At 38.8% G+C, this 27,203-nt stretch overlaps 1 protein-coding gene across 1 annotated transcript; it reads right to left on the bottom strand.

Moving 5' to 3' along the window:
- Positions 1–171: 171 nt before the first annotated feature.
- Positions 172–26,595, bottom strand: LOC103182718 (rho guanine nucleotide exchange factor 28-like). The gene is made up of 8 exons (XM_007899813.2): positions 26,569–26,595; positions 26,348–26,361; positions 24,777–24,820; positions 11,976–12,269; positions 10,861–11,044; positions 5,510–5,699; positions 3,189–3,276; positions 172–287 (listed from the first exon to the last, which is right to left on the bottom strand). Exons 1-8 carry the CDS (start codon positions 26,593–26,595, stop codon positions 172–174), a joined length of 957 nt encoding a protein of 318 aa, XP_007898004.2.
- Between the last annotated feature and the right edge of the window lie 608 nt (positions 26,596–27,203).

The raw sequence follows: 27,203 nt of genomic DNA, 5'->3' as shown, positions 1-27,203 counted from the left end.
ATTATCTGAGGATTCAGGCACAATGATTCTGCAATGTGATCCAATCTGTAGCTTGCTTGAAATGTGACACTATTTAGTTCAATGTACAAGTTTGTGAAAAAGACCCATTTTAACAAGAGTTCCCCATTCGGGGAAGACTGTTATAGTTTTTAATCCATCTCTTGCTCCAAGTCAGGACTTGAGCTCCTGGGCCAGACTCATACTCCGACACTCCAAATACAGGGCAAGCGATGGATTATCGGAGGTTCCGTCCTTCGGATAAGATGTTAAACCGACATCTTCATTGCCTATTAAGATGGATGCTGAAGATCTCAGGAAATTACTAGAAAAGAAAAGGGGTTTCTTCCAGTGTCCTGGCCAACAATCTCCTAGATAAAATTGGTCATTCACTTCACAGGCAGTTGTGGATCATTGCTGTGGGCAAATTAGCCGCCAAATGCACTTAAAGAATGCAGTCACTACACTTTATAGAAAACCCTGTGAAATGCTTTGATATTTTCACCTTATAGGTGCAATAAAAGAGACAAGGATTATTATTATTATCAGCAGTAGTAATGTATAAAACACACATCCCATTTACTTTACCCTAATGTCAGCTTCTCGCATGTGCATTGCAATGGAGTCACCCAGAGCATCTGAGACACACCAACCTCAGCAGTACTGCTGACAGCAATATAAATATATCTGTCCGAGCTGGTGACAGGTGTGAGTTCAGATAAGAGATACAGGGTAACCATTTATCCCATCTAGCCTGCTCACCCATTACATTATTTCAAATCAATTTATTTTTCTGATCTGATTTCTCTGTCTTTCTCAATCAATACCCCTTTTTCTCTCTTTCTCATAAAACAACAATTTATTCTGCATCTAATACCTTCTGGGACAGTACATTCTCCTATTCACATAATCCTCTGTCTGAAGAAAGGCTTTCTGGATTAACTTTTAACTCATTTAGCTCTAATTTAAAGAGTATGATTGCCAGTGAGTCTAATGGCCTTAACGCAGTTGTGGCCAATCTTTTTTTTCAGCCAACAAAATAAATTCTCTTGATTGAATATTTCTTGATTTATGCCATAGATTTACTATTAACTATAGAGAATGTATCCATAGGCAAACATGGTAGCCACTTTGGGCATAGCAAAGTCCCACAAATAGACAGGAGGTGAGTGACCAATTTATTCTGAACTAGGTTTTAGAATGCGATTAGGACCAGTGCAGGTTAACTCCTCTGATGAACAAGTTTAAAAACCAAAAGAGATCATAATATATATGTTGTCTTATCTTTTGTTTCAGATTTATAATGAACACTTGAATTTTTAGCTACACAGGAGATCCCCATTATAAGGAGATAGTTGGCAGGGGACAAGGGGATTTGAGAAGGGATCAATAAAATTCCACCCTGCCATATAATGTGAGAAGGAGCTGCCGCAAGTCAACACTTGTGCTTCTTAATGTCATTGATCACGATTGTTGACTCCACCTCACGTGTACAGAAAGCCAGCTGGCCATCTGCTCCCATGGCCACATCACACTTCAGATTGTTATGTCACACTTCTAAATGTGTTATTGTGCTTCAAATCCCATTGGAGTGCGATAAGGAGATAAGAAAAATGGTGGTGTCCACAACCCAATATGTTGTAAGGAAACCTGTATTACAGCTGTGTTATTTTGCTCTGCTCAGACTCAACTAACTTAAGTACACAGCTCCACCTGCTGTATTTCTGATGTATGTTAGAGTACTTCTCCGGAAATGGTTTATGGTAAGTTTTTGAAGTAACTCATTATTGCAACCCCACACTCTGACCATCTGATTCTGTAACGCTGATCAAGGTGGGAATAACGATCTAAATATCCCATCTGATGCAGATTGTTACTTAAATTGAACCAATATCAAATTGGAGGTCACACAATGTGTGCATGCTCCGGCTGGATCCATATGAGGTCAGTGTATCCATCAAGAACAGGACACATATATTAACAGATCAGATTTAAAGAACAAGAGCATCAATTATTATAAACACAGGGCTTTCAGCCACCAAGACAAGAGATGTTATTGCACTGACTCCTGGACTCTCAGGAGCCAGTGCAATAGCAGTGTCTAATTTGCAAGAGTTGTGAATTGATTTGTAACTAAAGAATTCTACAGATATTTAGATGTGTCGAAGGAACTCTATTTCAATGATGATCTCAGTTAGATTTCTGGGGCGGTCGGTGGGTTGAAACTGGGAAAGAGTGGCCGGAGGGCGACAGAGACTTTGATTTGAGAATATCAAACATATTAAGTTTTGTTTTCTTGAAGTTTACTGCATAGTTCTAATAATAATCCTTACATTGATATACCAGCTATCACAAAGGGAGGATGTCCCAAAGCCCTTCACAAGATATACTGCAAAGTGGAGTGACTGTGTATATCATGGATGGATGAATAAAGCAGCCAATTTGCTCAGAGCAATGTCCCACAAACAGCCATGAAGTGAATGTCCAATTTTATATGGGGTATTGTTGACCAGGATACTGGGAGAAACTCACTTTATTGGCAAGGCAAGGATAGCATCAAAGGCTGGCCTCAGTAGGATTTGCAGGTTAGGACTATTTTCCAGAGGTATTCAGCTCCCTCTGGACTAATGTACTACACCTGTCATCTTTTTGAATTCTTCAAGACAAAAGTAATGAATTCAAAGGACCCTCTTAAGAAAGTTCCATTGAATAGAAAATTTGATTGAAATACACAACAGAGATTTTCCGTAAAGTGTAGTGACTGTATTTGCCGACGCATAGTACTATGGGATCTGTAACATTCAGGCAGCCATGAGCTTGGTCTCATGTCTCGTCTGAAGGACCCGCATTGGAGTGTCAGCCGAGACTCTGAGCTTAGAGTTCAACATATGATTTTTTTTCTCATTCGCCCACAAGTGCTCAGGGGCACAAACACCTTGGTTGGTGAGATCCATCACAGAGCAAAGGCAGCAGTAATATAATTGAGCACAAACAATGTAACCCCCACCGGTACTGCATATAAAAATATAGGAGTGAGGAATTCTGCTGATCCCACTAAAAACTGCATGCACAGAAATGTCTGCATTCCGCCAATAAGCAGCTTAGATAGGATTTATAAATTAAATTAGAAGCACAACTTATTGTTGCACTTAACTATATAGCGATCCCTCTTTACAACTTGCAAGCCATACCTTCATCTGAATTCACTTCAGCACAAGCTTCCTCACTAGTGGGTAAATCCAGACTCAGTCCATCTTCAGCTGCTTCAAAAGTTATATTCTGAAAAATCATTTTGAAATATTAATTTCACAATTTGTTTTTCATGTGGTACAATAATTTTCATTAAAAAAAATCATTGTCAGGAATTTTTTAATTAAGAAAATGTTATTTAGTCCTGGGATAAAAGTAGAAACCCAAAAAGGAAACGATCAACAGTTTTAAGAGGCTGAAATCCAATCCAGCACATCCAACGTCAGGACGTTTTGGTATATATATCTGTTGGGGAATAGAGTCTAACAGTAAGTTAAGAAGCACCCTTCTGCTTTCAGAGTTATTATACTATATCACCTCTGACACTGATGTCAATGGAATAAACAACAGTATTTCCACAGAACACTGAACAGTATTAACTAGGCATTTATGTTGCTTCAATTTGTACAGTGATAAGTCAGCTTTTCCAAACTCAGCATTACTGACGCTCTCTGCCATTAGGTGACTTATTGTAATAGTGCAATGCAAACTCGACAGTTTCTCATGTGTTTATTGACAGTGGATGGAATCAAACAGTGAGAGACTGCTGTCAGCTACTACGGATGCAAATCCACAACAACCTAATCAAACAATCCCTTGCCAACCAGAGAGATACTGTAAACAACAACACTGGATTTCTTGGACAGATGGAAATCACTGTGAAGAGGAATTTCAGAGGAGAGCTCAGAATCATGTTTGCGACTAACACTAGGAAACTTTGTTTTAAACACAGAAGACAATCAACACCTAGAATGGATTATCAGTTGAGTTTTTAGTCACTATGTCGGGATGTGTGAACAGTGGCAAGACCAGCATTTATTACCCATCCCTAGCTGTGCTGAGAAGCTTGTTAAACCACCGGACTGCTTGAAGCAATGTTGCTCCCCTAATGTTTTGTTAAGTAAGGAAAAGAAATTGGGTTTGATGCCTGGGTTGCTGCTGATTAATCTGTCGATTTTTTTCAGTATACATTTTCGGAATGAATTCTCACAACAGAGTAGCTTCCTAGGCCATACAGTGGGTAGTCAAGAGTCAACTATGTTGTAAGGGTCTAGGATGGCCAAATTTGCTTTCCCTGAAGGACACTGATAAACCATCTGGGTTCCTATAGCTCTTCTGGTTCAAGCTCAAATTATCAAATGTTCTGAATGACTTACAGTTCGAATTCAAACTACACAAATGCCACAGGAGAATTCAAACCCATGACCACTGTATCACAGAACAGATCGATTTCAAGATTTTGACGTTCACATGCAAAAATCACTTCATGCCCTGGCACTATCCCCACCGTCTCTACCCGCCTCCTTTGCTCAGCCAGCTCTGGTCACCTGCATGACCTTCATTCCTTCGCTCCACCATCAGCAGCCGTGCCTTTAGTCACAACGCCCCAACTATGGAACTTTCTGCCTCAATCCCTCTGCATTGATCCCTCATCAAATGCAAAGATTATTTATTTAGAGCGCGCCTTAAAACTTTCATCTTCGACCATGCCAACGGTCATCTCCCCCATATCTCTGTTAAGCCTCTAAGATGCTATCCCACTGGAAGGGCGCTATATAAATTTAAGTTGTTGTTATGCCAATAGCATTACAACTTATGGGAAGGGTGATAGAAGCCAGAACACTAGATATAAGAAACAAATATTTTAGTTTGGAAAAATCTTAATTTGGAAGCAGTTTGAAGGTCTGTGCAAAACTGGTCTCCTTATTAAGACTGAATTTAGGAATTTTTAACATTTTGTGCAATCTTAAATTTTAAAGCAACAGTCTTAAAGCTGAATCCACGAGAAATTCTAAGCTTTTGGAGGTACATCAATGAAGGTTGATTTGTCCATCAAGCCCACAGAATCGTTTTAATTTCATAGCAACATTGATGAAGCCAATATAACAGGATGAGGTACTAGATTTATTTTCAGCTTTTAAAATGCAAAAATAGTACAAACCTGGAACTAAATAATCATTGCTATTTTTCATTCTGTCTAGTCAGTTCAGTTTTGATTTAATGCAGAGCTGGAGATGACTGCAGTGTACAGACAGTGTGATTTAAATTGGGACGGTCAGATACACTAGGTTTCCTTGTTTGGAATTAAACTATGAGGTCTAGACAAGTGCATCCAAGCTTGGATGGGTCTTAAAACCCTTCAACATCTATTTGCTCGCGGACAGAAAGTATTTCACTACATTCTGAGCAGATCAGTCAACAGTCTGTAATGATTCAAGTTTGTTTTTTTAATATTAAAGGAGTCGAGATCATTTTGTCTTACCCCTTTCTGTGAGTTGTCATCTTCTATGTGTTTTCTCAGGAGCTGAATGCGTGTCTCCAGTGACTGCTCTGTGCTGGTTTCCACAGTCAGTACAAAAGCATTTGGTAGATGAAGGCACTTCTGTACAAAGTAATTATCAGCAAAAATCGTAGAGATTCCGATTGAGGGAGTAACTTGGGAATTCTGTGAACTAATAAGGAAAAAAAAACTGAATGAAAAATACTTTTCAATACAAACATTTAATTTTTGGCAGTTTTGAAATAATTATTTAATAGCTCACTCTGAACAAGTCAGACAGCTAGAGGAAATTTATTGAAGGGGAAACCATCCAAAATGTTGTATTTTGATGGCTCTGCATGTAGAACTCTAATAATCGGTGCCAAATGCCAAATAGCTTTTTAATATTACTGAAGACCCATTCAAATAACCAGCTCTTTAAAATATTAAAAAAAACACCTAACACCAAGATCTGGAAGTACATTCAGTTACACACAAACACAGAACAAACCTGAGGCACTGACCAGTGGGATGAGGAGAGCAAAACATAGATTTAGCTCCACGCTCAATAATAGCTTCCAGCAGTGTAAGCAGCTCATCAAAGGAAGATTTTTTTGGGACCTCCTCAAAGAACTAGGTTCTTTTAATCTTAGCTGTATTTTATCTGTCTTTCCAAGTTTTATCAAATTAAATTGATGCTATAGAAAATGCACCACCTGCTTTGGGGTTGTTAAGTGAAGCAATCTGGCTAGAGATCAAACCAAGATATTAGGCTATAGTCCAGCCTTTCACAATGTTAGGAGCTGCATTATTCTCTATTGGCAATAATGTGCCCCCATTATATTTCTCAGTTCCCTTTAACAAGCATTTAATGCAGGTCCAAAAGAGCTTTCTTTCACATGAACAGTCTAAATTAATTGAAAAGTTTCATAAGTGGAATCTTGTGTTACGTGCACTTCAACATAGTTCTCACTTCATTGTTTTTCACCCACAAAATATACAGTATGTTCTGGAAAGCACAGACTTTCAAAGGTGTGATTAGGTGCTATAATCAAATGCAGGGATTATTATTATGTAAAAAAAAGGATGAGTTCCAAATTTTAGTATATAGTTTAGAGATTTTCAGAGCACCTTAATTAGAATTTTCTCTATTCTAGATGCTAGATTTAGTTTTTCTATAAATTTCCATGGGATTTAAATAGAACACAATTTTTCAAGTTGGTACATTGAAAATGAGTTATATTTTCTTCAGTTTAACCTCCATCAACCTTTTGTTCTTAAATGTAGAAATTCTAAAAATTCTTGGACTGTGTTGATTATGAGGCAATGTTATTGTTTTCAACATGGTAGCAAGAATTTGGAACATCAAAATAAAGAGGCTGCTGCACCTACGTTTTAGATTAAGTTATTGGCCTTCAGATTTCTTTTTCTTGCGTTTTGATTTAACGATGAAGATAGTCTGTTTCCATTTTGGAACAGTTGTTCAAAACAACCTACATCAGTTAGTGTAGGTCCTACTGTTAAATCAAGGCTAGAGAGAATTAGAGAAACAGCTATGTTCATGGTCAAAACAGCAGAGATAACAGACCCATGCACAAAGGATTTGAGGCTGAATTAATGCCGCAAAGATAAAACATATTTCAGCGGAAACTTTACTTTATTTATTGAGGCACTCAAACTGCTTGCGTGTAAAAATAAGATACAAAGCTAGAAAACAAAAAAACTCCTTCAGCTGGAAATCCAAGTCAATTCAAAATTAATCAAATTTTCAACAATATAAAAATAATAAACCTTGCATTTCATATAGCGCTTTTCACGTCTTCTCGACATCTCAAAGCGCTTCACAGAATAGACTGTAAAGTGAATTGACTGTATATTTTTGGGCGAAACACGGCAGCCAATTGCGCACAGCAGTGTCCCACAAACAGTCGTGGATTGAAAATGCCAAATTTGTTATTGTTTTTTTTATTTTGGAGGGATTATTATTAGGTGTGTGGAGTAAGGAAACTTGCCCAAGGTTTCGCCCTGCCTGGAATTGAACCCAGGTGTCTCACTTGTAAGGCGAGTGCTCTAACCACTGAGCTACAGGACTCCACAATATTAAACCAATATACTTTTTTCTCTTAATATCTATGAGTTTTTGTGTTGATTAAGATGGCGAATGGAGCAATTTCCATGTTTTTATATCAGTATTAAGCTGAAATAGGATTAGGTGCAGAATAAAGTTCAACTTTTAAATTACAGAGCTAAGAAGCTGGAAGAGGGGAATTCAGAAAATATTTCTTTACACAAAACATTGTGAAGACATGAAACAGCCTCTCTCAAAAGGCCATAGATAGAGCTAACAAAGGCACTGAAAAGAGGGATAGTTGCTGGAATATAAGATAGTAAGGGATACAGATAAAAGGCAGGGAAACGGAGAGCTGCCAAGGGTTTAATGGTAATGTCATAACAGGTTCAATGGACCATATGGCCAAGCTGTCACCTCCATCCTTTGGATGACATGTTAAACTGAGGTCGAATTCCAGATCCTCATCCTCACCTACAAGGCCATTCACGGCCTCGCTCCCTCCTACCTCTCCGACCTACTATCCCCCTACCTACCTGCCCGTACCCTTCGTTCCTCTGGCTCCAGTCTGCTCCACATCCCCCGCCCCAACCGCCCTACCATCGGTGGCCGGGCCTTCAGCCTCTCAGCCCCGAGGCTCTGGAACTCCATCCCCCAGTGCCTTCGCCGCTTCCTCCCTTTCCTCCTTCAAGGCCGGTCTCAAGACCTTTCTCTTTGACCGTGCCTTCAGCTCCCCTCTCGACTCTCTACCCCCTCCTCGCTCCCTCCCTATACTCCCCTCACCCTGACCATTTCCCCCCTGCTCGGGTCCTGACCCAACTGTACAGCGCCTTGGGACGTCCTCCCGACGTGAAAGGTGCTCAATAAATGGAATCTTGTTGTTGTTGTTGTCCTGTTTGTCTGTCCAGGGGGACGTTAAAGATCCCATGGCAATATTTTAAAAAGGGAGTTTATCCTAGTGTTTTGGCCAACAATCCCCCAAATAAAATTGGTCAATCACTCCATGGCTGTTTGTGGGACATTAGAGGCAGATATTGTTTGTCGAGTTTGCCCACAAAAATAGTTATCCAACTCTACAGTATATCCTGTGAAGTACTTTGAGATGTTGAGATGTAAAGATGCTATATTAAATGCAAGGATTATTATTTATTTATTCCTTCCTCCATGCTGGGTGTCTGGCACTGAAGCGAGCTATAATATTATTAAAAGTAAATAGAAACATAGGAACGTAGGAATTGCTCGATGAAAAAAGACTAAGATCCATTTAGTTCGCCTTCCACCATTCTGGTAGTCGCATGCTACAATAATGGAGATGTTGATAGCAATTACTGGTGAGTGTCAAACACTACCATGTGTTCAACACTCACCAGTATCCCATATGAGCAACTTCAATGCTCAAATTCACTCAGAGGCATAATACTTAATGAAAAGGTTGTGCAATTTTTATTGTTGGTCTCCAGTTGAATACATTCAGATTGTTAAGTTTTTAAATAATAACTATACAAACATTGTAGTAGTCCAATGTTCTCATAATACTGTCCAAATAACGGAAGGTTAAATGATGATTGTAAGGGCCGTGAAAAGGAGGAATTGCTTGTACAACTCAAACAATTGTTAAACATGCAGGAATGCTGCAGTTTCCTCTGAGCAGCCCTGTGCTACCTGCTGTGTGTGAAATTTTGCAAAACAATCAGTTTACCGTCTGGAAATTAGCCTGTTGACCCTTACAAGGAACAATGTTAATGTGCTGATCAGAAACTTCAAAGATATGGCTCAGAAACCATTAAGAAGGACATATTTTGAATATACTGAGATGTCAATCATTATGGATGAATTTTTTTGGGTCAGCCACATGTGGAAACTCATCAGTATGCTTAAGAGTATTTGCAAGTATTTGCAAACCATACCATTCAGTTGCCTTTCACTGCTGTCACATGTTGCTATAGTCAGGGTAGACAGGGGTATTGTCAGAACATGCTAAGTATCATGTGTAGTACATTACAGGAGGTGTAGTTCTCAGAATGCAACTTGGTGCTACATTGAGTCTCGTGTCCAGGGAACAAGGGTCTGAATTATTATGTGGTGCTTCCTACTTGCACAATACACAAGTATTTGATAATAACACTCACCAGTATCCCATATGAACTATTCCAATATTGAAATTCACTCAGATGCAAAATACTGAATAAAAATATTGTGCAATTTTTTTGTTGGTCTCCAATTGAATACATTCATATTGTATTTCACAAAGGACAGTCGCTACAGAGATAGAACCACAGCACTGAAGAAGGCCATTCGGCTCATCATATCTGCTTCAGATCCTTGAAAGAGTAATCGATTCAGTCCTGTTTCCTTGTCTTTTGCCCATACCCCTGCAGATTTTCTTCTTTACATATCTACTTAGTTGCCTTTTTGAAAGCTAGCATGGACCGTCACTCCAAGAATGGCATTCCACAGCCCAACAACTTTATGTGAAAAAAGTGCGTCACGAAAAAACACTGTATAAATTGTATCATAAGGCAGCCACCTAACAAAAGCAGTTGAGGTAGGGACGATTTAAATGTCTTCAAAAAAATACATATATACAGGGAACCCTCATCCACAGCACTGTAAGCTGAGTTTAATGTCTTACTGACAGCACTACAACCAAAAAATGGTTAGCTTCCAGGTCGTCAGATCCCACTGACATCACTTTAGTGGCACTTCATGTGCATAGTGCACAGCACGCAGGAAATAAACCCCACTTTCAGTTAACATAATAAAAAATCCTTGCCTTTGATATAGGGCCTTACCATGTCCTCAAAATATCTCAAAGTGCTTGCACTGTGTGTTTTTTGTGGAAGAACGTGGCAGCCAATTTTTACACAGCAATGTCTCACAACAGCCAAGGAGTAAGTAACCAATTTTTTTATTTTGGGATTGTTAGACCGGACACTGGAATAAACTCCTTTCACTTTTCAGATAGTGCAGAGGTCCCTGTGTGTGTGGGAGAGAGGGAGACATTTGTCTGAAGGAAGCAGAAATCTGAGTTGAACGATGTATATTCAAGTACAAATGCATGATAATCTGGGAGAGGAAGGGGCTGTTTATCAAAATAAATTCAGCTAATCTGTATACACGTTAGGTAGAGTGTGTAATGATAACAGTTGTATACAAAGGCCTGTTCTCATTCAATTATTCTGTCCTAAATAAATCCTACTACAATGTAATTAGAAATGGAAATCAGGGATACTTCACATCAGGTCAACACTATTCACTATAATCTCTTGTGAAGGAAATCACTTACTCTTTGAGAATTTCAGCAAGTTCCTGCATCCCATTCTGCAAAGCGAGGCCCACAGGTGTCTCTCCTTCCTCGTTGGACACAATAGCAGCTTGGATACCACCAGGCTGGCACAGCAGAAACTGAGACAATTTAGAAAGGCCCAAACGCACTGAAACATGCAGCAGGGTTTCCCTACAGATCGACTCTGGGAAACAAAGAAAGACAGGCAAACTGAGACAGGTTTTCATTTTTATTTTTTAAAAATATATATATATGTGTGTGTAAAATAATACTCCATCTCCACTGCTCTGAATGTGTGTTTCACATTATGTTAACCTACAAGCATTCTGAGATGCTGCTCTGGGTGATGGAGCTATATAAATGCAACTTGTTGTTGCGTGAAGAACATTTTTCAATCGTGGTTTCTAACTGTTTTTGTTCCAATTTTAAGATTATGTCCCCTTATTCTACATCTCTCTACCAAAGGGAAAAGCTGTAGCTCGTCTATTCCATTCACTATTTTAAACAACTCAGTCAGCCCATCCCTCAACAACAATAACAAAATTACATCGGACCCGAGCTGGGGGTCGGGATCGGGGAGGGTGAGGGGCAGGGGTGGGGGAAAGGACAACCTTAACTACGGGAACACAAGCCAAAATTTACCCAGTCTCTCATAACTGGTAAACCTATTCATCGCAGGTATTAATCTAGTGAAAAACTATTGCCCTCTGACAATAGTGTATCTCTCCTAAGGCTGAGCACCCAAAACTGAATACTATAAATGAGATCTAATCAATGTTATTTATTGCGCAAGAAGCAGCACCAGTGGCAACCTGATGTCCTGAACTTGGGTCTACAGGAGGTGAGCCAGCTATGGTACACACAAATACCATGAAACCAGGTATCACAGCCATTGTAAAGACTGGTTGGAATTTTATGGATACGCAATTATTGCCCAATAACAATGAGGCTCCCAGACACTACCACACGTGAATGGCACTATATAAATGCAAGTTGTTGCTGCTGTTGCTGAGATTCTATTCTATTAACCCCAGATGGGATTTTTATATTAAATAAAAAAAGAACGCCTTTGGTAAGTATGTAGAATCATTATAATAACTGCATATATGCTGTACCTTGTCCTGCCCACTTTCCAAGGACGTTCCAGTAAGGTGGCATCTCTAAGTGTCCCATGGCTGCTGTCATTTGGTCATCTAATGCTTGCATTTCCTCTACAGTTAAGCCATATTGCTCAAGTATAATAAGGTGACTGGTAAGGGCAGTTGTGTCAACATGTTTAACCATAAACTGAGCCAGTTCACATGCTAAATCCTGAATGTAGGTGACATCACTGTGGCCAAGGACAGATATTGAATGCTCCTTTGTGTAGACGCAAACCAAAAATGTTACGTTTTCCAAAGCATCGTGACCTGTAAGCAACACAATTAAAATATAATATTAATACTGTAAAAGAATAATCAAAATCATATGATATATTTCCAAAACTACCAAGTGTGATGGCAAAATAAAGCAGCCATCTTAGAATGATGTAAATGCAGTTCATCAAAATATAAGCTTATTCATACTATTTTCTGAATTCAAATAGTAGAAAAATCAAGATGTTTTAATTCAACTGGTTTATGATTATTAAACAAAATTACAAATTACTTCCCAGAATCCCAACAATGATCTACAATTTACACTGAATTTAATATAAATCTTTGAATGGGTTAATGGTGTCACCCATCCACATGGGAACTTCCCAACAGGTGAACACACTGTGTCATGATAACTGCTGTGGATGCGTCTATACATTGAAAACCCCCCACCTCCAAACTAAAGGTGGATTAAAGGCAAGAAAAGTCTTGTGCGGAGAAAAACAGAGTTCTGTGTAATAGGATCCTCACTCATTTTTGGAACAATTAATACAGTTAGAAATCATAATAGACCAAGTTTGATCCATTGGTCCATCTTTAATCCCCTCCTCACTTCGTAGCATTTCACTGTCCTTCACACCCAGGAAGATGCCTGATCAAAACTCTGGCTTTCTCCACAGCCCAACAGTGACCTGAATGGATTGATTATAACATGATGTGTGGGTCTCCTCACAGGCTACAATGATGGTCAGACAGAATTCATTACACGCAACTGACAGCTTGAGGTTTTAGCGTGGGATTGAAACCACCAACTTTTTTTCTCTCCACTGAATACGTTTATCCTGTGCACAAAGAACATTATGGTTGGTATGTGTAGCCACTCTCCTAAAATGGAGATCACAAGCCAAGTCTTGATATTCCTCACTGTCTGTAGCAGGAATTGAAGAAACAAAACCTAAATTCACATTTCAGATGCTTGCTTAGACTTCAAATGAAACAAACCTTAGGTTAAAAGAAGGTATTTTTACAAGCATTTTCTTCAGTACAGAAAGTGAATGCATGATCCATTCTGCTTGTGTGCACTCACCTGGAATAACTGACTCCAGTGTGTAAGCATTGAGTTGCTGTGCCATGGCCACATGCAATTGGTGTGAACCCTCATACACAAAGAAAAATTCTGCATCATCAGGCAAGAGGCAGGCCTGGTCAAAGACTGCTAACACAGGCAGTTGCCCCTGTGGGAAAAAAAACAAAGATGATTTTATCTGTAATCATAGCGGCATAAACCACTTTAAACAGATTTAAGAATTCACTTCTAAAATCTACTGAATGAGCTGGCTCACTTGTATGCTGCACTAGGAGGTTCCATGCACAAGTGTTCAGATATATAACGCTAATGCAGTAGATCCCGCTTTAATGTGGTAGTCACAGTATATATAAAAAAATACAGGGACTGCATGCACACACTGGCCAGCTCACTTGCACAAAAAACATCCAACTTCCAGATTATAAGGTTGTTGCGGTCATTTATAATCCTTACATTTGGTATAGCACGTTTCATGTCGAGGGGACATCCCAGAGCTCTTCACAGGATAGACTGTAAAGTGCAGTGACTATGCATTTTGTGGGCGAATGCAGCACAAACAGTCATGAAGTGAATGACCATTTTTGGGGGGCAGATTGTTGGCCAGGACACTGGGAGAAATTCTGTTTTCTTTTCAAATAGAAAATGATCTTTACTGTCCATCTGGATAGGCAGACGTGGCCTCGCTTTAACGTCTCATCTGAACAACAGCACGTCCAACAATGCAGCACATATTCAGCACTGTATTGGAGTGTCAGCTACTGGGACTACTCTATCCATAAGGCATTAGTTTGCAAGGTTAACAGGAGAAAACCTAAAACATGCAACTTAAATCAACTGTGCTCTGTTCATAAAGAACATGTAATTTCAATACTGATTATAAAATCACATTCTAATGTTAAGTTGCATTTTTCTCCAGAAAATACTGCATCAATTTCTCCTATAAGAGGGAGAAGAATTTATTTTTCCACATTTTAACTAAATTGAATATTTTTTCCAATATCAGTCTCCATGATTGCCAGCTGGTTTAGAAGTTAAGCATAATGTGCTGAATACCATTGCGGACACCCACATTTTTCTTCCGCGTATCAGGCATCTATTTTTGTCTGAGTTAGGAATCTCTTTCCTCTTCCTCTCTGGCCCAGGTAACAATGAATCATTTCCAAAGCAAAGAATCGAGACGAATAGCCCAGTGCAATTTCCCTTCGTGGTTTTGACTGCAAGTCTACTGGAGAAATTATACGAAGGACTTGCAATGCATGGAAGCTTTTATCTATCAGTTGTATTGAAAGAAAATCAGAAGCAGACTCACTGAATCAGCTGAGTGAGGAATTTGTTCTGTAAAAAGCAGGACAATTTACCCGAGGAGGGCAGCATGAACCCATTCACTTCATTTCCTTTCAACTAACAATAGAGTTGCTGAGCATGTACATTTCAGGAAAGAACATTTCAGTATTAATTCCTGCCTCCAATTCAACACAGCAGTAATTTAGTACAGGCCCATTTTGGGAACTGGATTTAGAAGAGGGGAATTTATATAGGGCAATACCACATTATGCGATGGTGAGATTAAGCCATTTCTTTGAAGCGACAACAATAATAATGTAACAATAGGCATTACACAACAGTTTTTTTTTGCATTTATTATAAATTTTATTCCAAGTTTCTAAAACGCTCTGTTACCAAGACTACACAAGTTAAGTGTAGCAATAGTCTTTCTGCAGTATAAATCTATGAACGTGTACTTTAAAGTCAGTTGACTAATAATGAAGTAATAATGATGGGAATGGGGGGGGTTGGGCAGGAGAGAAATGTAGCAATGGAAAAATACTGCTATTTTACGGCTGACAGCAATCTTTTGATGTAATCTTTTCAACCAAAGTACGGTCAACTATAAATACTTCCAGACACAGTGCATTTAAATCTTGTCATAAAAATTACTAAAATGTTCTAACTTACAACACGCTTATCAGCTTTTTGCATAATTATACTTTGAAGTAGCCTACGTCTTTCAGGACTAATATTGCAGCTTCACTTTAAGCGCCATTCAGAGGTAAAGCTGGCTAGACTTTGTCTCCATCCGTGCTTCCCGCTCGATAGAGTCAGACATGCCAAGAAAAATCTATAATACAATGGCTTCAAGAGAACACAGGAAGACATGCAAAAAACATCAACAAACAATAATGGCACAGCAACATGACTGGGCCAGGAAACTGCTGAGATCTCACTTCCTGAAAATATTTCAGTTGGTTTCAAGGTTTCTATGGTAACTAATGATTAATGCCAGACGGAGATGTACAAACTCGGAAGCTTAGCACCGGCAAAACGAACGAAACCTGCATAAACACTTGAAAATATTTAATACATGGCACCTGCTGTTGGAAACTTCAGGTCTTTATAATTCTTCATCCAGCCTATTAATTGTCCTTAATGGCATTCAAATGAGAGGTTTCTGAGCCTCTCCATATGTTGCCATTACTTGAAACGATCAACCTGTGTGGACTGTAAATATTTTGCAAACTTGTTGTTAGCTCAGTAAAACCACCTTGTCCTATGAATAAAATTAATTATAATCGAGTGGCTACATTATCCACTCATCGCTTGGTTATGCATTTTAACTGAAATCAGTACATTAAACGTGAATAAATAATTCTACTCCGTACTTGCATTTTATATAGCACCTTATCATGACAAAATATCTCTGAATGCCTCTCGCAATGAGTTACTTTGAAGTGTAGTGGATTGATTTTAAGATCCTTGTTCTCGCCTTCAAATGACTTCATGACTTTACCTCTGCAATATCTTGTGATCCCAAAACCTGCCTAATCTCTCAGCTCTGCCAATTCTGGCACTAACCACTTTGGCCACCATCGGTAGGTGAGGTTTCAGTTACTATGCCATCACTCTCTGGAACTCTCTTCCAATGCCTCCACCTCAGCTTTTAGAGCCTCTCCTTGACTGCGTCTTCCACCAGGTTCCCCTAACCTCCCTCCAAGCTCGTTTTCCCACTCAGACTTCTAAAATGCTTCAGGATATTCCACTATGTGAATGGTGATTTATCAGTGTAAGTTATTGGGAAAAATAAAAGTTAATCTGCACCACGATTAGCAATGGGATGAATATTCCATTTTTCTATGTGTGTGGGGGGGCAGGGGGGAGAGATTTGGGGCAGAGAGGAATTGTGGTAAGACCTCCTTACTCGTCTTTCAAATAGCAACATGGGACGGTTAATGTCTATCTGAACAACTAGAACAAACAAATGAGTATTTAAAAAAAACACAAAGTACTGCAGATGCTGGAAATCTGAAAAAAAACAGAAGTCGCTGGGAATACTCAGCAGGTCAGGTAGCATCTATGGAGAAAGGAAAGTGAGTTAACGTTTTGGGTCCATGACCCTATTCTGATGAAGGGTCATGGTCCTGCTGAGCATTCCCACCGACTTCTGTTTTTGTTTTTAATGGGTATTTAGTTTAACTTCCCATCTAAAGGACAAAACAGTCAAACATGTAGTATGTCCTCGGTCAGTTTAGGACTTGAATCTACAACAGTTAAGACACAGAGAACAGAGAGCTGCCAATTGAGCCAAACAGATGTGTTTCTAGATCTAATTCCAGCTTTTGTAAAGCAATAAAGTAAACTAATGTTAGAGACTAATTTTACACTGTGAGGAATCTGTAGCTTATAAGCAAGACTTTCCAATATAACGATTTTTTAAAAATCATACTGAGAATGCAGGTCAAAGCAGACAAAGTCGAAGAATTATCTAAATATACCAAGTGCCAATTTGTTCTCATTTAAAACAACTGGGTAATAAAAGAACATTCTGACAAACCAAACTCACACCTCCTGGGTCGAGAGTAAGTGCCACATCAAATTTGATTCTGTTTTATTGTAGTGTCAAAACCAATAAATATCATTTTGAAGGTTAGCATTAAGTCATAGCTAGCAGTTTGACAATTTTACAAACAGCAAAACACAATGAAATAATTCATGTTTTTTTAAATATAAAACCACAAATAAAACTGAAAAATCAGCATTTTAAATTCTGGAATTAGGGTATGGGCAAATTCTTATGTTAAATGTTTTTTCTGCGCCTGAAGAAAATGCAAAAATAAAATCAATGACAGTAAAAAAATAAATTTGTCCCCCTACAAATAAAATGCCACGTGGAAAACAGACTGCACATTTTCTGTAGTCTATCTTTCTTCAGTTCTAGTTTTTGCTTGGTTTCTCAGTCACTCTTTTATACTGTTTCATTTGTGCATCTTTCTGTTCATTTAAATTAGTTCCCAGCTTAATACAGTATCTCCATCTGCCTTTATTCAATTTAGATATCCCCCTGGCTGTCTTCCTGATTTTCTTGGGAGTTTGCTGAAAAGAGTGATACAGTTACAGAGAAATTAACAGAAAAGGGAAACACAGGAACAAGACAGAAAAACAAATGGAAGATAAACACACTGTATCCCAGCACCTTGAGATGTCCTCCCGACCTGAAAGGCACTATATACATGTAAATGTGTTGTTGTTGCATTCTCAATTCTTTCTTCTCTCCCATTCTCTGGCAAGGAACATAGGAAAACAGGGAAAGGAGGAGATCATACAACACACCAAGCCTGTTCTACCAGTTTATTGGAACTTGGAAGATCTTTCAATCCGAATGACCTAACTTTCACCAGGTCCTGAATACCTCTACTACCCAAGGCAGAATCAATAAGGATGTTTAAAAGAGCAATAGACGGATATCTCTCTTTTAAACATCCTTATTGATTCTGCCTCTACAGCTTTATGAGGCAGAGCATTACATGTCTTCATAACCCTCTTTGTGAAGAAATGTATCCAGACCTCAGTTCTAATTGTCTTGGGTAATTCAAGTCTATGCCACTTGTAATGGATCCCTCCACCAAGGAGAACAGCCATCCATTATCTTTCAATTCTTTTCATTCTTTTAAATACCTCGATCAGATCACCCCTTAACATCCTCTGCTCTAAGTAATAAGACCCTGGTCTATCTTGCCTCTCATTACAGCTAAACCCCTTCAGGCCAGGTATTAGTCAAGTGAACCATCATTGAACTTCATCAAAGTATAAGGAAGGATGGGAAAATCCAGCTGCGATTGATCTTAGAAGATCACCACATCCCTGCTTAGTAAACCAGACTAAAGGGAAGCATTTGTGTTTTGTGCCTGGGAATCTTTATTGCAATTTTGAAAATTACTGTAATAAAAATCTGCAATATCAATTATTTTGTCCCGCCAGGCACTTAAATCTTCCCAAAATTCAACTGATTTGTGAACTTAATTTACCATCAATTTGCTTCATTTTACCCACCAGATATCTTTATGTACATACTCCTGAACTCAATACTTTGAAAGTAACCTCACAGCTTTTCTCTCTGGTTTACAGTTTACAAGAATACATCAAGCCACAGTTTACACTGTGGATGACAGTTTCATCTTTCATTGGTTTGGCAGAGCGGAAAACAATCTTACCCAAACATCACATTTTACTCCAAAATGTGCCGATTCCACTCTAATCTAATCCACTAGACATACAGTGTTAACAAATCAGTTACGTGGAAAGTAGGAACATTGAATACAAAAGCACAACAATAACGCTGAGTTTGTAGAAATCACTGGTTAGGTCAGAACTGCCATACCGTGTTCAGTTTTGTGCACTTCACATCGGGAAAGATGATTTACAAGGATGATCCCAGAGAATAGGGGTTTTAGTTATGATAATAATCCTTGCATTTGATGTAGCGCCTTATCAAGTCGTCAAGACGTCTCAAAACGCTTCACAGAATATACTGTAAAGTGAATTGACTGTATATTTTGTGGGCAAAACGCAGCAGCCACAAACAGTCGTGGATTGAAGTGACCAATTTTTTTTGAAGAAATTATTACCCTCGGAAAAGCGATCCGCCAATCAACTAACAACCGTCCTACTTACTGCTAGGTAAACAGAGCCCTGTGGAGTAAAGAAACTTGCCCAACATTTTTCCCTGCTGGGAATTGAACCTAGGTCTATGAGTGCTCTAACCACTGAGCTACAGGACTCCACAGTTATGAGGAGAGATTGGAGCAGTTGGGTTTATTTCCACTGGAGCAGGCAAGGTTGAGAGGTGACATGATAGAGGTGTACAAAATTATGAGGGGTTTTGGCAAAGTAAATAAGGAGAAGCTGTTTCCACTGGTAGAGAAATCAGTGACTAAGGGCCATAGCTATAAGAGTCACAAGAGGAATGAAAGGAGAGCTTGGTAGAAAATGTTTTCTCTCAAAGTTGTTGGTATGCCCAGCCAAGTAAAGTGGTAGAGACAGAGTCCATTGTGGGTTGCAAGAGGGCAGTTATATGAGAGATAGAAGCTTGAAGTGCTATGGGGATAAGGCAATGGGATTAAATGAACACCTTGCTCTGAGAGTCGGTGCAGACTTGATGTGCTGAATGGCCACCTTCTGTGCTGTAAATTGCTATGATTCCACGAGGGAATGCAAAGTGGAGTCCTGTAGCTCAGTGGTTAGAGCACTCGCTTTGCAAGCAAGAGACCTGAGTTCAATTCCAGGCAGGTCAGGGCGAAACCTTGGGCAAGTTTCCTTACTCCACACGCCTAATAATAATCCCTCCAAAACCAAAAACAATAATAAATTGGTCATTTTCAATCTACGACTGTTTGTGGGACATTGCTGTGCGCAATTAGCTGCTGCGGTCGCCACAAATATTCAGTCAATTCACTTTACAGTGGGTTCTGTGAAGCGCTTTGGGACGTCCTCCCGACATGAAAAGCGCTATATCAAATGCAAGGATTATTATTATTAAAGGGAAGCACTTGCAAGGGTATACAACATTCACTTATTATTATTAATAATATTAAGGATTTAATAGGATCCTTCATAGGATTTTATTATAAATGCAGTGACTCTGTTTTGTAGGTGAACGGTCTAGCCGATTCATGTACAGAAAAGTCCACAAGCTACCTAGAAGTGAATAACCAATTTTATACTCGGGGGGGGGGGGGGGGGGGTGGCTGATAGGGGCGGAATTGGTTGGCTAGGCCACTGGGAGAAACTCCTTTATTATTATTGATTAGATAACAAAATCATAAGAATGTAAGAAAGTACATAAAAATGTCTTCTCTCACGTTTCCCTGATACAATTGCGACATGCAACAGACAATCTACTCCACTATGGATTCAGTCCAACCTAGTCTCCCAAAGGAAAGTTCTGTAATAATGACTTCCTTATGTCTGAGTGTAATCAAGCGGAATATTCATTCATCACCATATCTTCAGAGTCTAGCATTGATCTAATGACCTCCACAGCCTACACCCAGTCTTCAGCAGCAGAGTACTTTACAACCTCAGTATATTTGCCTAGAAATACACTCACTGCACTTTATAGTAAAAAAACTTGTGTAGCGCTTTGAGACATCTCTCATGCTGTGCACAATTGGCTGTTGCATTTCGCCCACAAAATATAGTCAATTCACTTTATAGTATATTTTGTGAAGCACTTTAGACGCCTCAAAGATGTGATAAGGCGCTATATCAAATGCAAGGATTATTTTTACCTTAGCCTCCAAAAGGAAGTGGATAATTATCAGTATAGGGATGAAATTGAGGTTGTAAATTAATAATTAATCTAACTGCTTTTTGTTAATGGTATGTCCCGCATATCCACTACCCCATCAGATATAAACTTGTAATCTCTAGTCCTGCCTCGTCTTTTGGTAAGTGTTAAATTTAATCGCTAGTTCTGTATTTGTGGTCCAAATTAAGTAGCTGCCTTACAGTTGCATTGGCCTCCCATCTTTTTAAACACCTAGAACTTCCTATCCACCCAAAATCCAGTTAATCCAAAACTCGCCGCCCATATACTCACCCACACTAAATTCCGTACCCTCATCAGACCAGTTCTAACCAGCCTCCACTGGCTCTCCATCACCGAACAAATTGAGTTCAAGATCCTAACATTAGTCGTCAAATCCCTTAATTTCCTACCATCTCCCAACTGTTTACTTCCCAATCCACTGCCCAGTATAGGGATGAAATTGAGGTGCACTACCTCTACCCACTCCTCCACTCAACTGTCTCAGGCCTCCTGCTTGTCCCTCGTATCCTCCATTCTACCATCAGTGACTGCATTTTCAATTACTATACCCCGCAACTCTGTAACACTCTTCCTCTATCCCTCCACCTTGCCCCTTCCTTCATATTTCAGTGCGCAAAGCAGTTATTGACTAATAATATAATTTTCCAAACCAAGCGTGGTCATCTTGTGTTCTAGCTTTTAGACCCTTTTGGTGAAAATATCAGACGTAATCCAGACTTTGGCATTGGCTCCATAATCGACTGGTAGATGTTTTACGTTTTTGAAGCATTGCGGGTTTTTGACTTTCCTATTATGAGAATCTGTAGCTTATCTGTTCCAGTCATGTTGGTGATGACCTTAATTGAACCACAGTCTTTAAGTTGGTTACCCTCAATACAGAGTTGTCCCTTAATGCTGTAAGTTTTTGTCCCGAGTACACTTCGAACCAAAGTAGTTCATCCGCATTTTAAATACGGTCCAAGTGATAGTCCCACAGAATTTCCTAGAGTCAGGTCTTTCACTCTTCAAAGCTAGAACGTTGGCGGATTTAGCCTCACCACAAATTTTTTTATACACAAGAACATACTGAACATTCAAGCAACTAAACAACTCATTACTTGTGGTGAAATTTTCCATGCCTAGCTGATCAGTAAAAGCCCTGGCGTTCTCATTGAACACATCACAATTAATTGTGATAGTGGGATTTTCGGTGAGTGTTTGATTAAACCATGTCGCTAATGCATTCTAAACATCTTCATATTTTGCAGTTTTTCTTTTCCTCAGCTGGACGCACATGTCCCTGCTTCTTACTCGGCCTTTATGATCGCGGCAGATTATAACCAACAATGTAGGTTTGTTGTGCTTCACTGAGAAGGTTTCGTTAACTTACTTTTGGACTTTCCATTCTCAATTGCTCCGACTGCGCAATATTTATCCTCCATCACTTTCAAATGAAGTTTCCGTTTCATTCCAGTCATCGTGGTACAGCAGTGTGAACGGCACTCACAACATGGCTACTTTATGGGCCTAACCACCCTAACACTTGCCAGACACCCATGTGTCACACACATACACATGTAATCACTCATGCACACACGACTGACCCACTGACTCACTGGTCACACGCAACAATCAGAGCCTGTCGACGCAAGTGGTAATAACGCAATATACATGGGGACTTTGTCGTCATAAGTGTTTATGTTGAAGTAGACATACATGGTAATTTTAGTGGGTTCTATGCGAGGAAGGAGTGCAATTTTATGTCGACATAAGTGGGTTTGAGATAAGTGGGTAGGGCTGTACAGTATAAAATAATGAATGTAACAATATTCAAGGAGTCAAATGATCTTTAACAAGTCAGTAACCATACTTCATTAGGCATATATTTTTCACAGGGCTATATTTCAATGAACTGCAAATAAAAGATTTGCTTCCCCTGCATACAAGTGATTGAGCAATTCAGTTTTGAAAAATAGAACAATTTTTTGGAATATCCATCAGTTTTTATAATAAAATTTGTTTGAATATTTTCCGGTTGCTGGTTAACTGTGTAAACTGATAACGTTCATTTCTCCTCAGACAAGCCATTTGGGTTATAGTCGTTTCCGCTCACAAAATCCAAAACACCAGCTTATCTGATTGCACTCATTGCCTGTAAAACTTCACTAAATAGAGAGGAAAGTTCAGTGTCTGAAAAGGTTTGAGTGTGTAACAAGGGTGGAACATAATCAGGAAGGAGGGGTGGTCCTTCTGATTTAATAAACCATATGAGCACTTTCTGTAATTCTCGGGCAAATATTCAAATATTGTGTTCTCTTACGATATTTCCAATAGTCCTTAAAAGTGTTGTGTGAGTGTGATGCTTTACCCACATGCAAGTCAAGCAATTATACACAAATCAGTTACAAACACAATAGCTCAACGTGTTGGGAGACTTCACTGCCAAATACTGCAGTAAGACCCAGTGTTTTGCCTATCTTCTCTTACACACTCAACTTCCAATCAAGAAGGGAATCAGGGACCGGGAGAGGATTAGGATGGAGCAGAGACTCATGTGGATTATAAATAATGGTCCATTTTGGTACTGTAACTTATCACAACCACCCTCTTATCAAAAGGCAAAATAAAGCACAGAAACTTTCCCTTATCCAACAGAGAAAACATTGTTCTGAAACAGATCCGTGTAGATTTGCAACTGTGGCAATGTCCACAAAGGATAACACATTTAAATTGATTTGAACTTAAAGATGTTTTTTGTCCTCCACAGGTATTAGAAAATATATCCCTAGACTTTCCTTCCTCTTTAAGAGAAGTTTTCAAATTTTGCTTAGGTGTTTTAAATTTTTACAGTGAATTTTCTAGCAAATGGCATATGGCTCAGGCTTCTACAAACATGCACCAGAGAAAAAACACCCACTATTATATTATAATATGTTATGGTGTTAGCATATCAATCATACTACACTAAGTACTTAGTCATTCCAAAAGGCAATACGTAACAAAGTTGGAAAAAAGACTTTAAAGGTGTACTTTCTGCGGGAATACTTAAATGACCTACTTCATGTGGTTGCGTGACGTTAAATAAAAGCTAATTTGTAGATGACCCAATTTCAGAATAAGGCAGTCCATTGTTTCTTTAAAATGTTTTTTCACATATAAAGGACAGTAAGGTTAGATAAATGATCCCAACAATGACTTTAACAACTTAAAACTCTACACTTTTAGCATTCAATTTCACAAGACAAATCCAACAGGGAAAGTCATCCTATATAAAAAATAAAAGCACCAATGCCTTTGTGTATAAAATAAGTTGTGTCGTAACAAAATGCAGCAAAATTAAACTATCTATACAAACATTACTTTCATAATACACATAAATAGACCTGGGAAAGCATTCCCTACTTCTACAGAATTACCCTCTGGTATCTTTCAGCTGAAAATGCAGCACAATACAGTCGGCTCTTGTAAAACTCTTGTTTGCATCTACTTTTACTTAAGAAATGTTTCAGGACAGATTTTTACCCAATATGCACACAAAAATAAATTCAATAAACTGCACTGCTTCCATGCAAGAGCACACTGCAAGTTATATCAGGTAAATGTTATATCAACACAAACACAGCTTATATTAATAAAAACTCAGCTGGATGGGATGTTTACACAAAGAAATTATTCAAGTAAATTGCACAACAATATTTCATTGCACTCTACGAAAAAATGTATAGATGAATAGGAAAAGCCTTAATATTTATAAATGCAGAAGACATACATCTATTCAGCACACACTAACAGTTCATGGTTTGCTTAGATCAGGTTTAAACAAGCAGTTGCCACATAGGTAGAGACAAACAAATAGCGCAGATACGCAAAATATGAACGCTAAAGTACTTACATAAATTGGCACTTTGCGGTGACTTAGCTCCATTTCTCCTGCATCTGTGTATAGGAAAAAGAAAAGGGTTTACAATTTGTCCAAATAAAGCTACAGACTGGATTGATGCTGGTATCTTTGTACCATATCAAAACATATAAAGCTTTTTTGAAGAAAGAAGAAGCTCTAGAGGATACAAAAGAACTCACAGTTAGAGAGAAGAATCAAGACCTGCAAACAGTGCAGGTAATATCACAGCTCAAGCCTCTTGGCATTCAATTTACCAAACAAATGCACTCTCTCTAGCCTGCTATAGTAACCTAATGTAACACGTGCTCTCTTCGAGGAGAATCAGAGAAGTAGTCTGCAAAGCTTTGTGTCGTTTCCGGATCTGCAGACGATTATATAATCTGAACAGTTAGGGGAAATCACATTGTTTTTTCTCCACTTTAATCATCAACTGAATTTCCAAAAACTCAACTGTGGGGTGGGAGGGGGAGTTGGGGGGGGGGCATCAGTGGAGCACTCTGGCCGCCACAACTATAGGTTAAGCTCCCACGATCAGCCAAGCTCACCTTATTGTAAACGTAAAAAGAGGGCATCATAGGAAAGGAGGCACTCTCAGTATATATACATATATTTGTATGTAGACAGGATGACCAAAAAGTTATGATATCATGACAATGTCTAATAAGTCTTAAAGAAATGATGATTTTTTCTTAGATAATAAGGTCGATATCACGACTTTTTGGTCACCCTATATATATTGGACTTTGACTGTGAAAATACAGGGCATACCCATTATTAATGATAATAATAATAATCCTTGCATTTGATATAGCGCTTTTCACATCGGGAAGACGTCCCAAAGCACTTCACAGAACACATTGTAAAGTGAATTGACTGTATATTTGTGGGCGAACGCGGCAGCCAATTGCGCACAGCAATGTCCCACAAACAGTCGTAGATTGAAAATGACCAATTTATTATTGTTTTTCTTTTGAAGGGATTATTATCAGGCGTGTGGAGTAAGGAAACCTGCCCAAGGTTTGGCCCTGACCTGCCTGGAATTGAACTCAGGTCTCTCACTTGCAAAGCGAGTTCTCTAACCACTGAACTACAGGACTCCACGTTATTAAGCACTTAGCTGAAGCTTGGTTCCACTTTTAAAACATAAGTACCCTATGATTTCCATTCTAAAAAATCACTATCTTCTGAATTGTCAGATCACTACCTATGTTACTTCCTACACCTTGTGACATCATCGTAACCAGGTTGACCTCTATTCTAATTTTGTTAACAGTGAATGATTAGAACAAAAAATTGCTTGCAAAGAGTGTGAATGTGAAAGCTTTAATATGTCATGGCTATGTTCTACTCTTAGTTTATCACAATACTGCATTAATAAACAATTTGAAGGGAATGGAAGGGACTGACCTTCTTTGAATGTCAATAATCACGAGACCAAGACTAGCATTTTGCCCGCAAAGCAAGCTTATATTGTTTTTGTATAAACAAATCCTTCACCATCAAGACCCTGCCAGAACATTATTTCCTGCAGCTAAGAGTCTGCTTAATTGATCTTCCCTTACTTCTTACACAGGAACTAGTACAAAAATCAACACATGATAACAGATTCAATCTTAAATGGTAGCACACCCAGCACTAAGAGCAACATCACAAGATTCATCAGAGCTATTTCCTAAAGACACCAAATAATCTTTCCCTTTGACTTCACACAGAAGAACAAGAGAAACCTACCAGAGTTATTATTTCGTACGCACAGCACTCAGTACTGCAGTATTTAACATACTTTGTCCATGTTGAATGAAGCAGCCATATTGTAGTCTGGCTATAATTCTAATACAAACTGACTCAGTATATGAGCTGGCCCAGTCCAACAAATATTTCCAAGTCATTTTTTATTGAAAACGTTTGATAATAGCACTTCAAATAAAGAACAGGTCAAAGCACTTCACAAAGCTTATGTAAAATGAAGTGACTGTGCAATTGTAGGTGAACAATATAATTCAAAGTTTATGTAGCACTTTTCACGTTGGTTGGATATCCCAAGTCACTGGACAGTTTAGGGTTAGGATCTGGGGTTAGGATACCATCACAGTGCAAGTAGTCAATATATGGCAATACAATAATAATAATATTTGCATTTGACATAGCGCCTTATCACATTGTTGAGATGTCTCAAAGCACTTCACAGAATATAATGTGAAGTGTAATGACTGTGTTTTTTGGGCAAAAGTCATTTGTACAGACAGGTACGGATTAGCCACAAGCTTTCCTTTGGTAAGTACAGGACTTGTCAAACAGTGTCCATTTTTTGGTGAATTATTTGATAATCGATGCCATGAGGCATGCTTGCCTGCAGATAGACCTTTGGGCTTGACAAATCAATTTGGCTGGATCCCATTCTGAATAGTGCATGAGAGC

The sequence above is a fragment of the Callorhinchus milii genome, unplaced genomic scaffold, assembly GCF_018977255.1.
Source record: "Callorhinchus milii isolate IMCB2004 unplaced genomic scaffold, IMCB_Cmil_1.0 Scaffold1, whole genome shotgun sequence".
Classification (NCBI taxonomy): Eukaryota; Metazoa; Chordata; class Chondrichthyes; order Chimaeriformes; family Callorhinchidae; genus Callorhinchus; species Callorhinchus milii.
This window is presented reverse-complemented; position numbering and strand designations above follow the sequence as displayed.

What these genes read in the sequence shown, in the direction of transcription:
- LOC103182718 (XM_007899813.2), bottom strand. Translation starts at nt 26,595, where the DNA reads ATGGCTGCTTCATTCAACATGGACAAA. An exon ending in TGGAAAGTGGGCAGGACAAG is followed by an intron (nt 11,045 to 11,975) that starts GTACAGCATATA and finishes TTTGTTTCCCAG; the next exon opens with AGTCGATCTGTAGGGAAACC. An exon ending in CTTGCTGAAATTCTCAAAGA is followed by an intron (nt 5,700 to 10,860) that starts GTAAGTGATTTC and finishes TTTCCTTATTAG; the next exon opens with TTCACAGAATTCCCAAGTTA.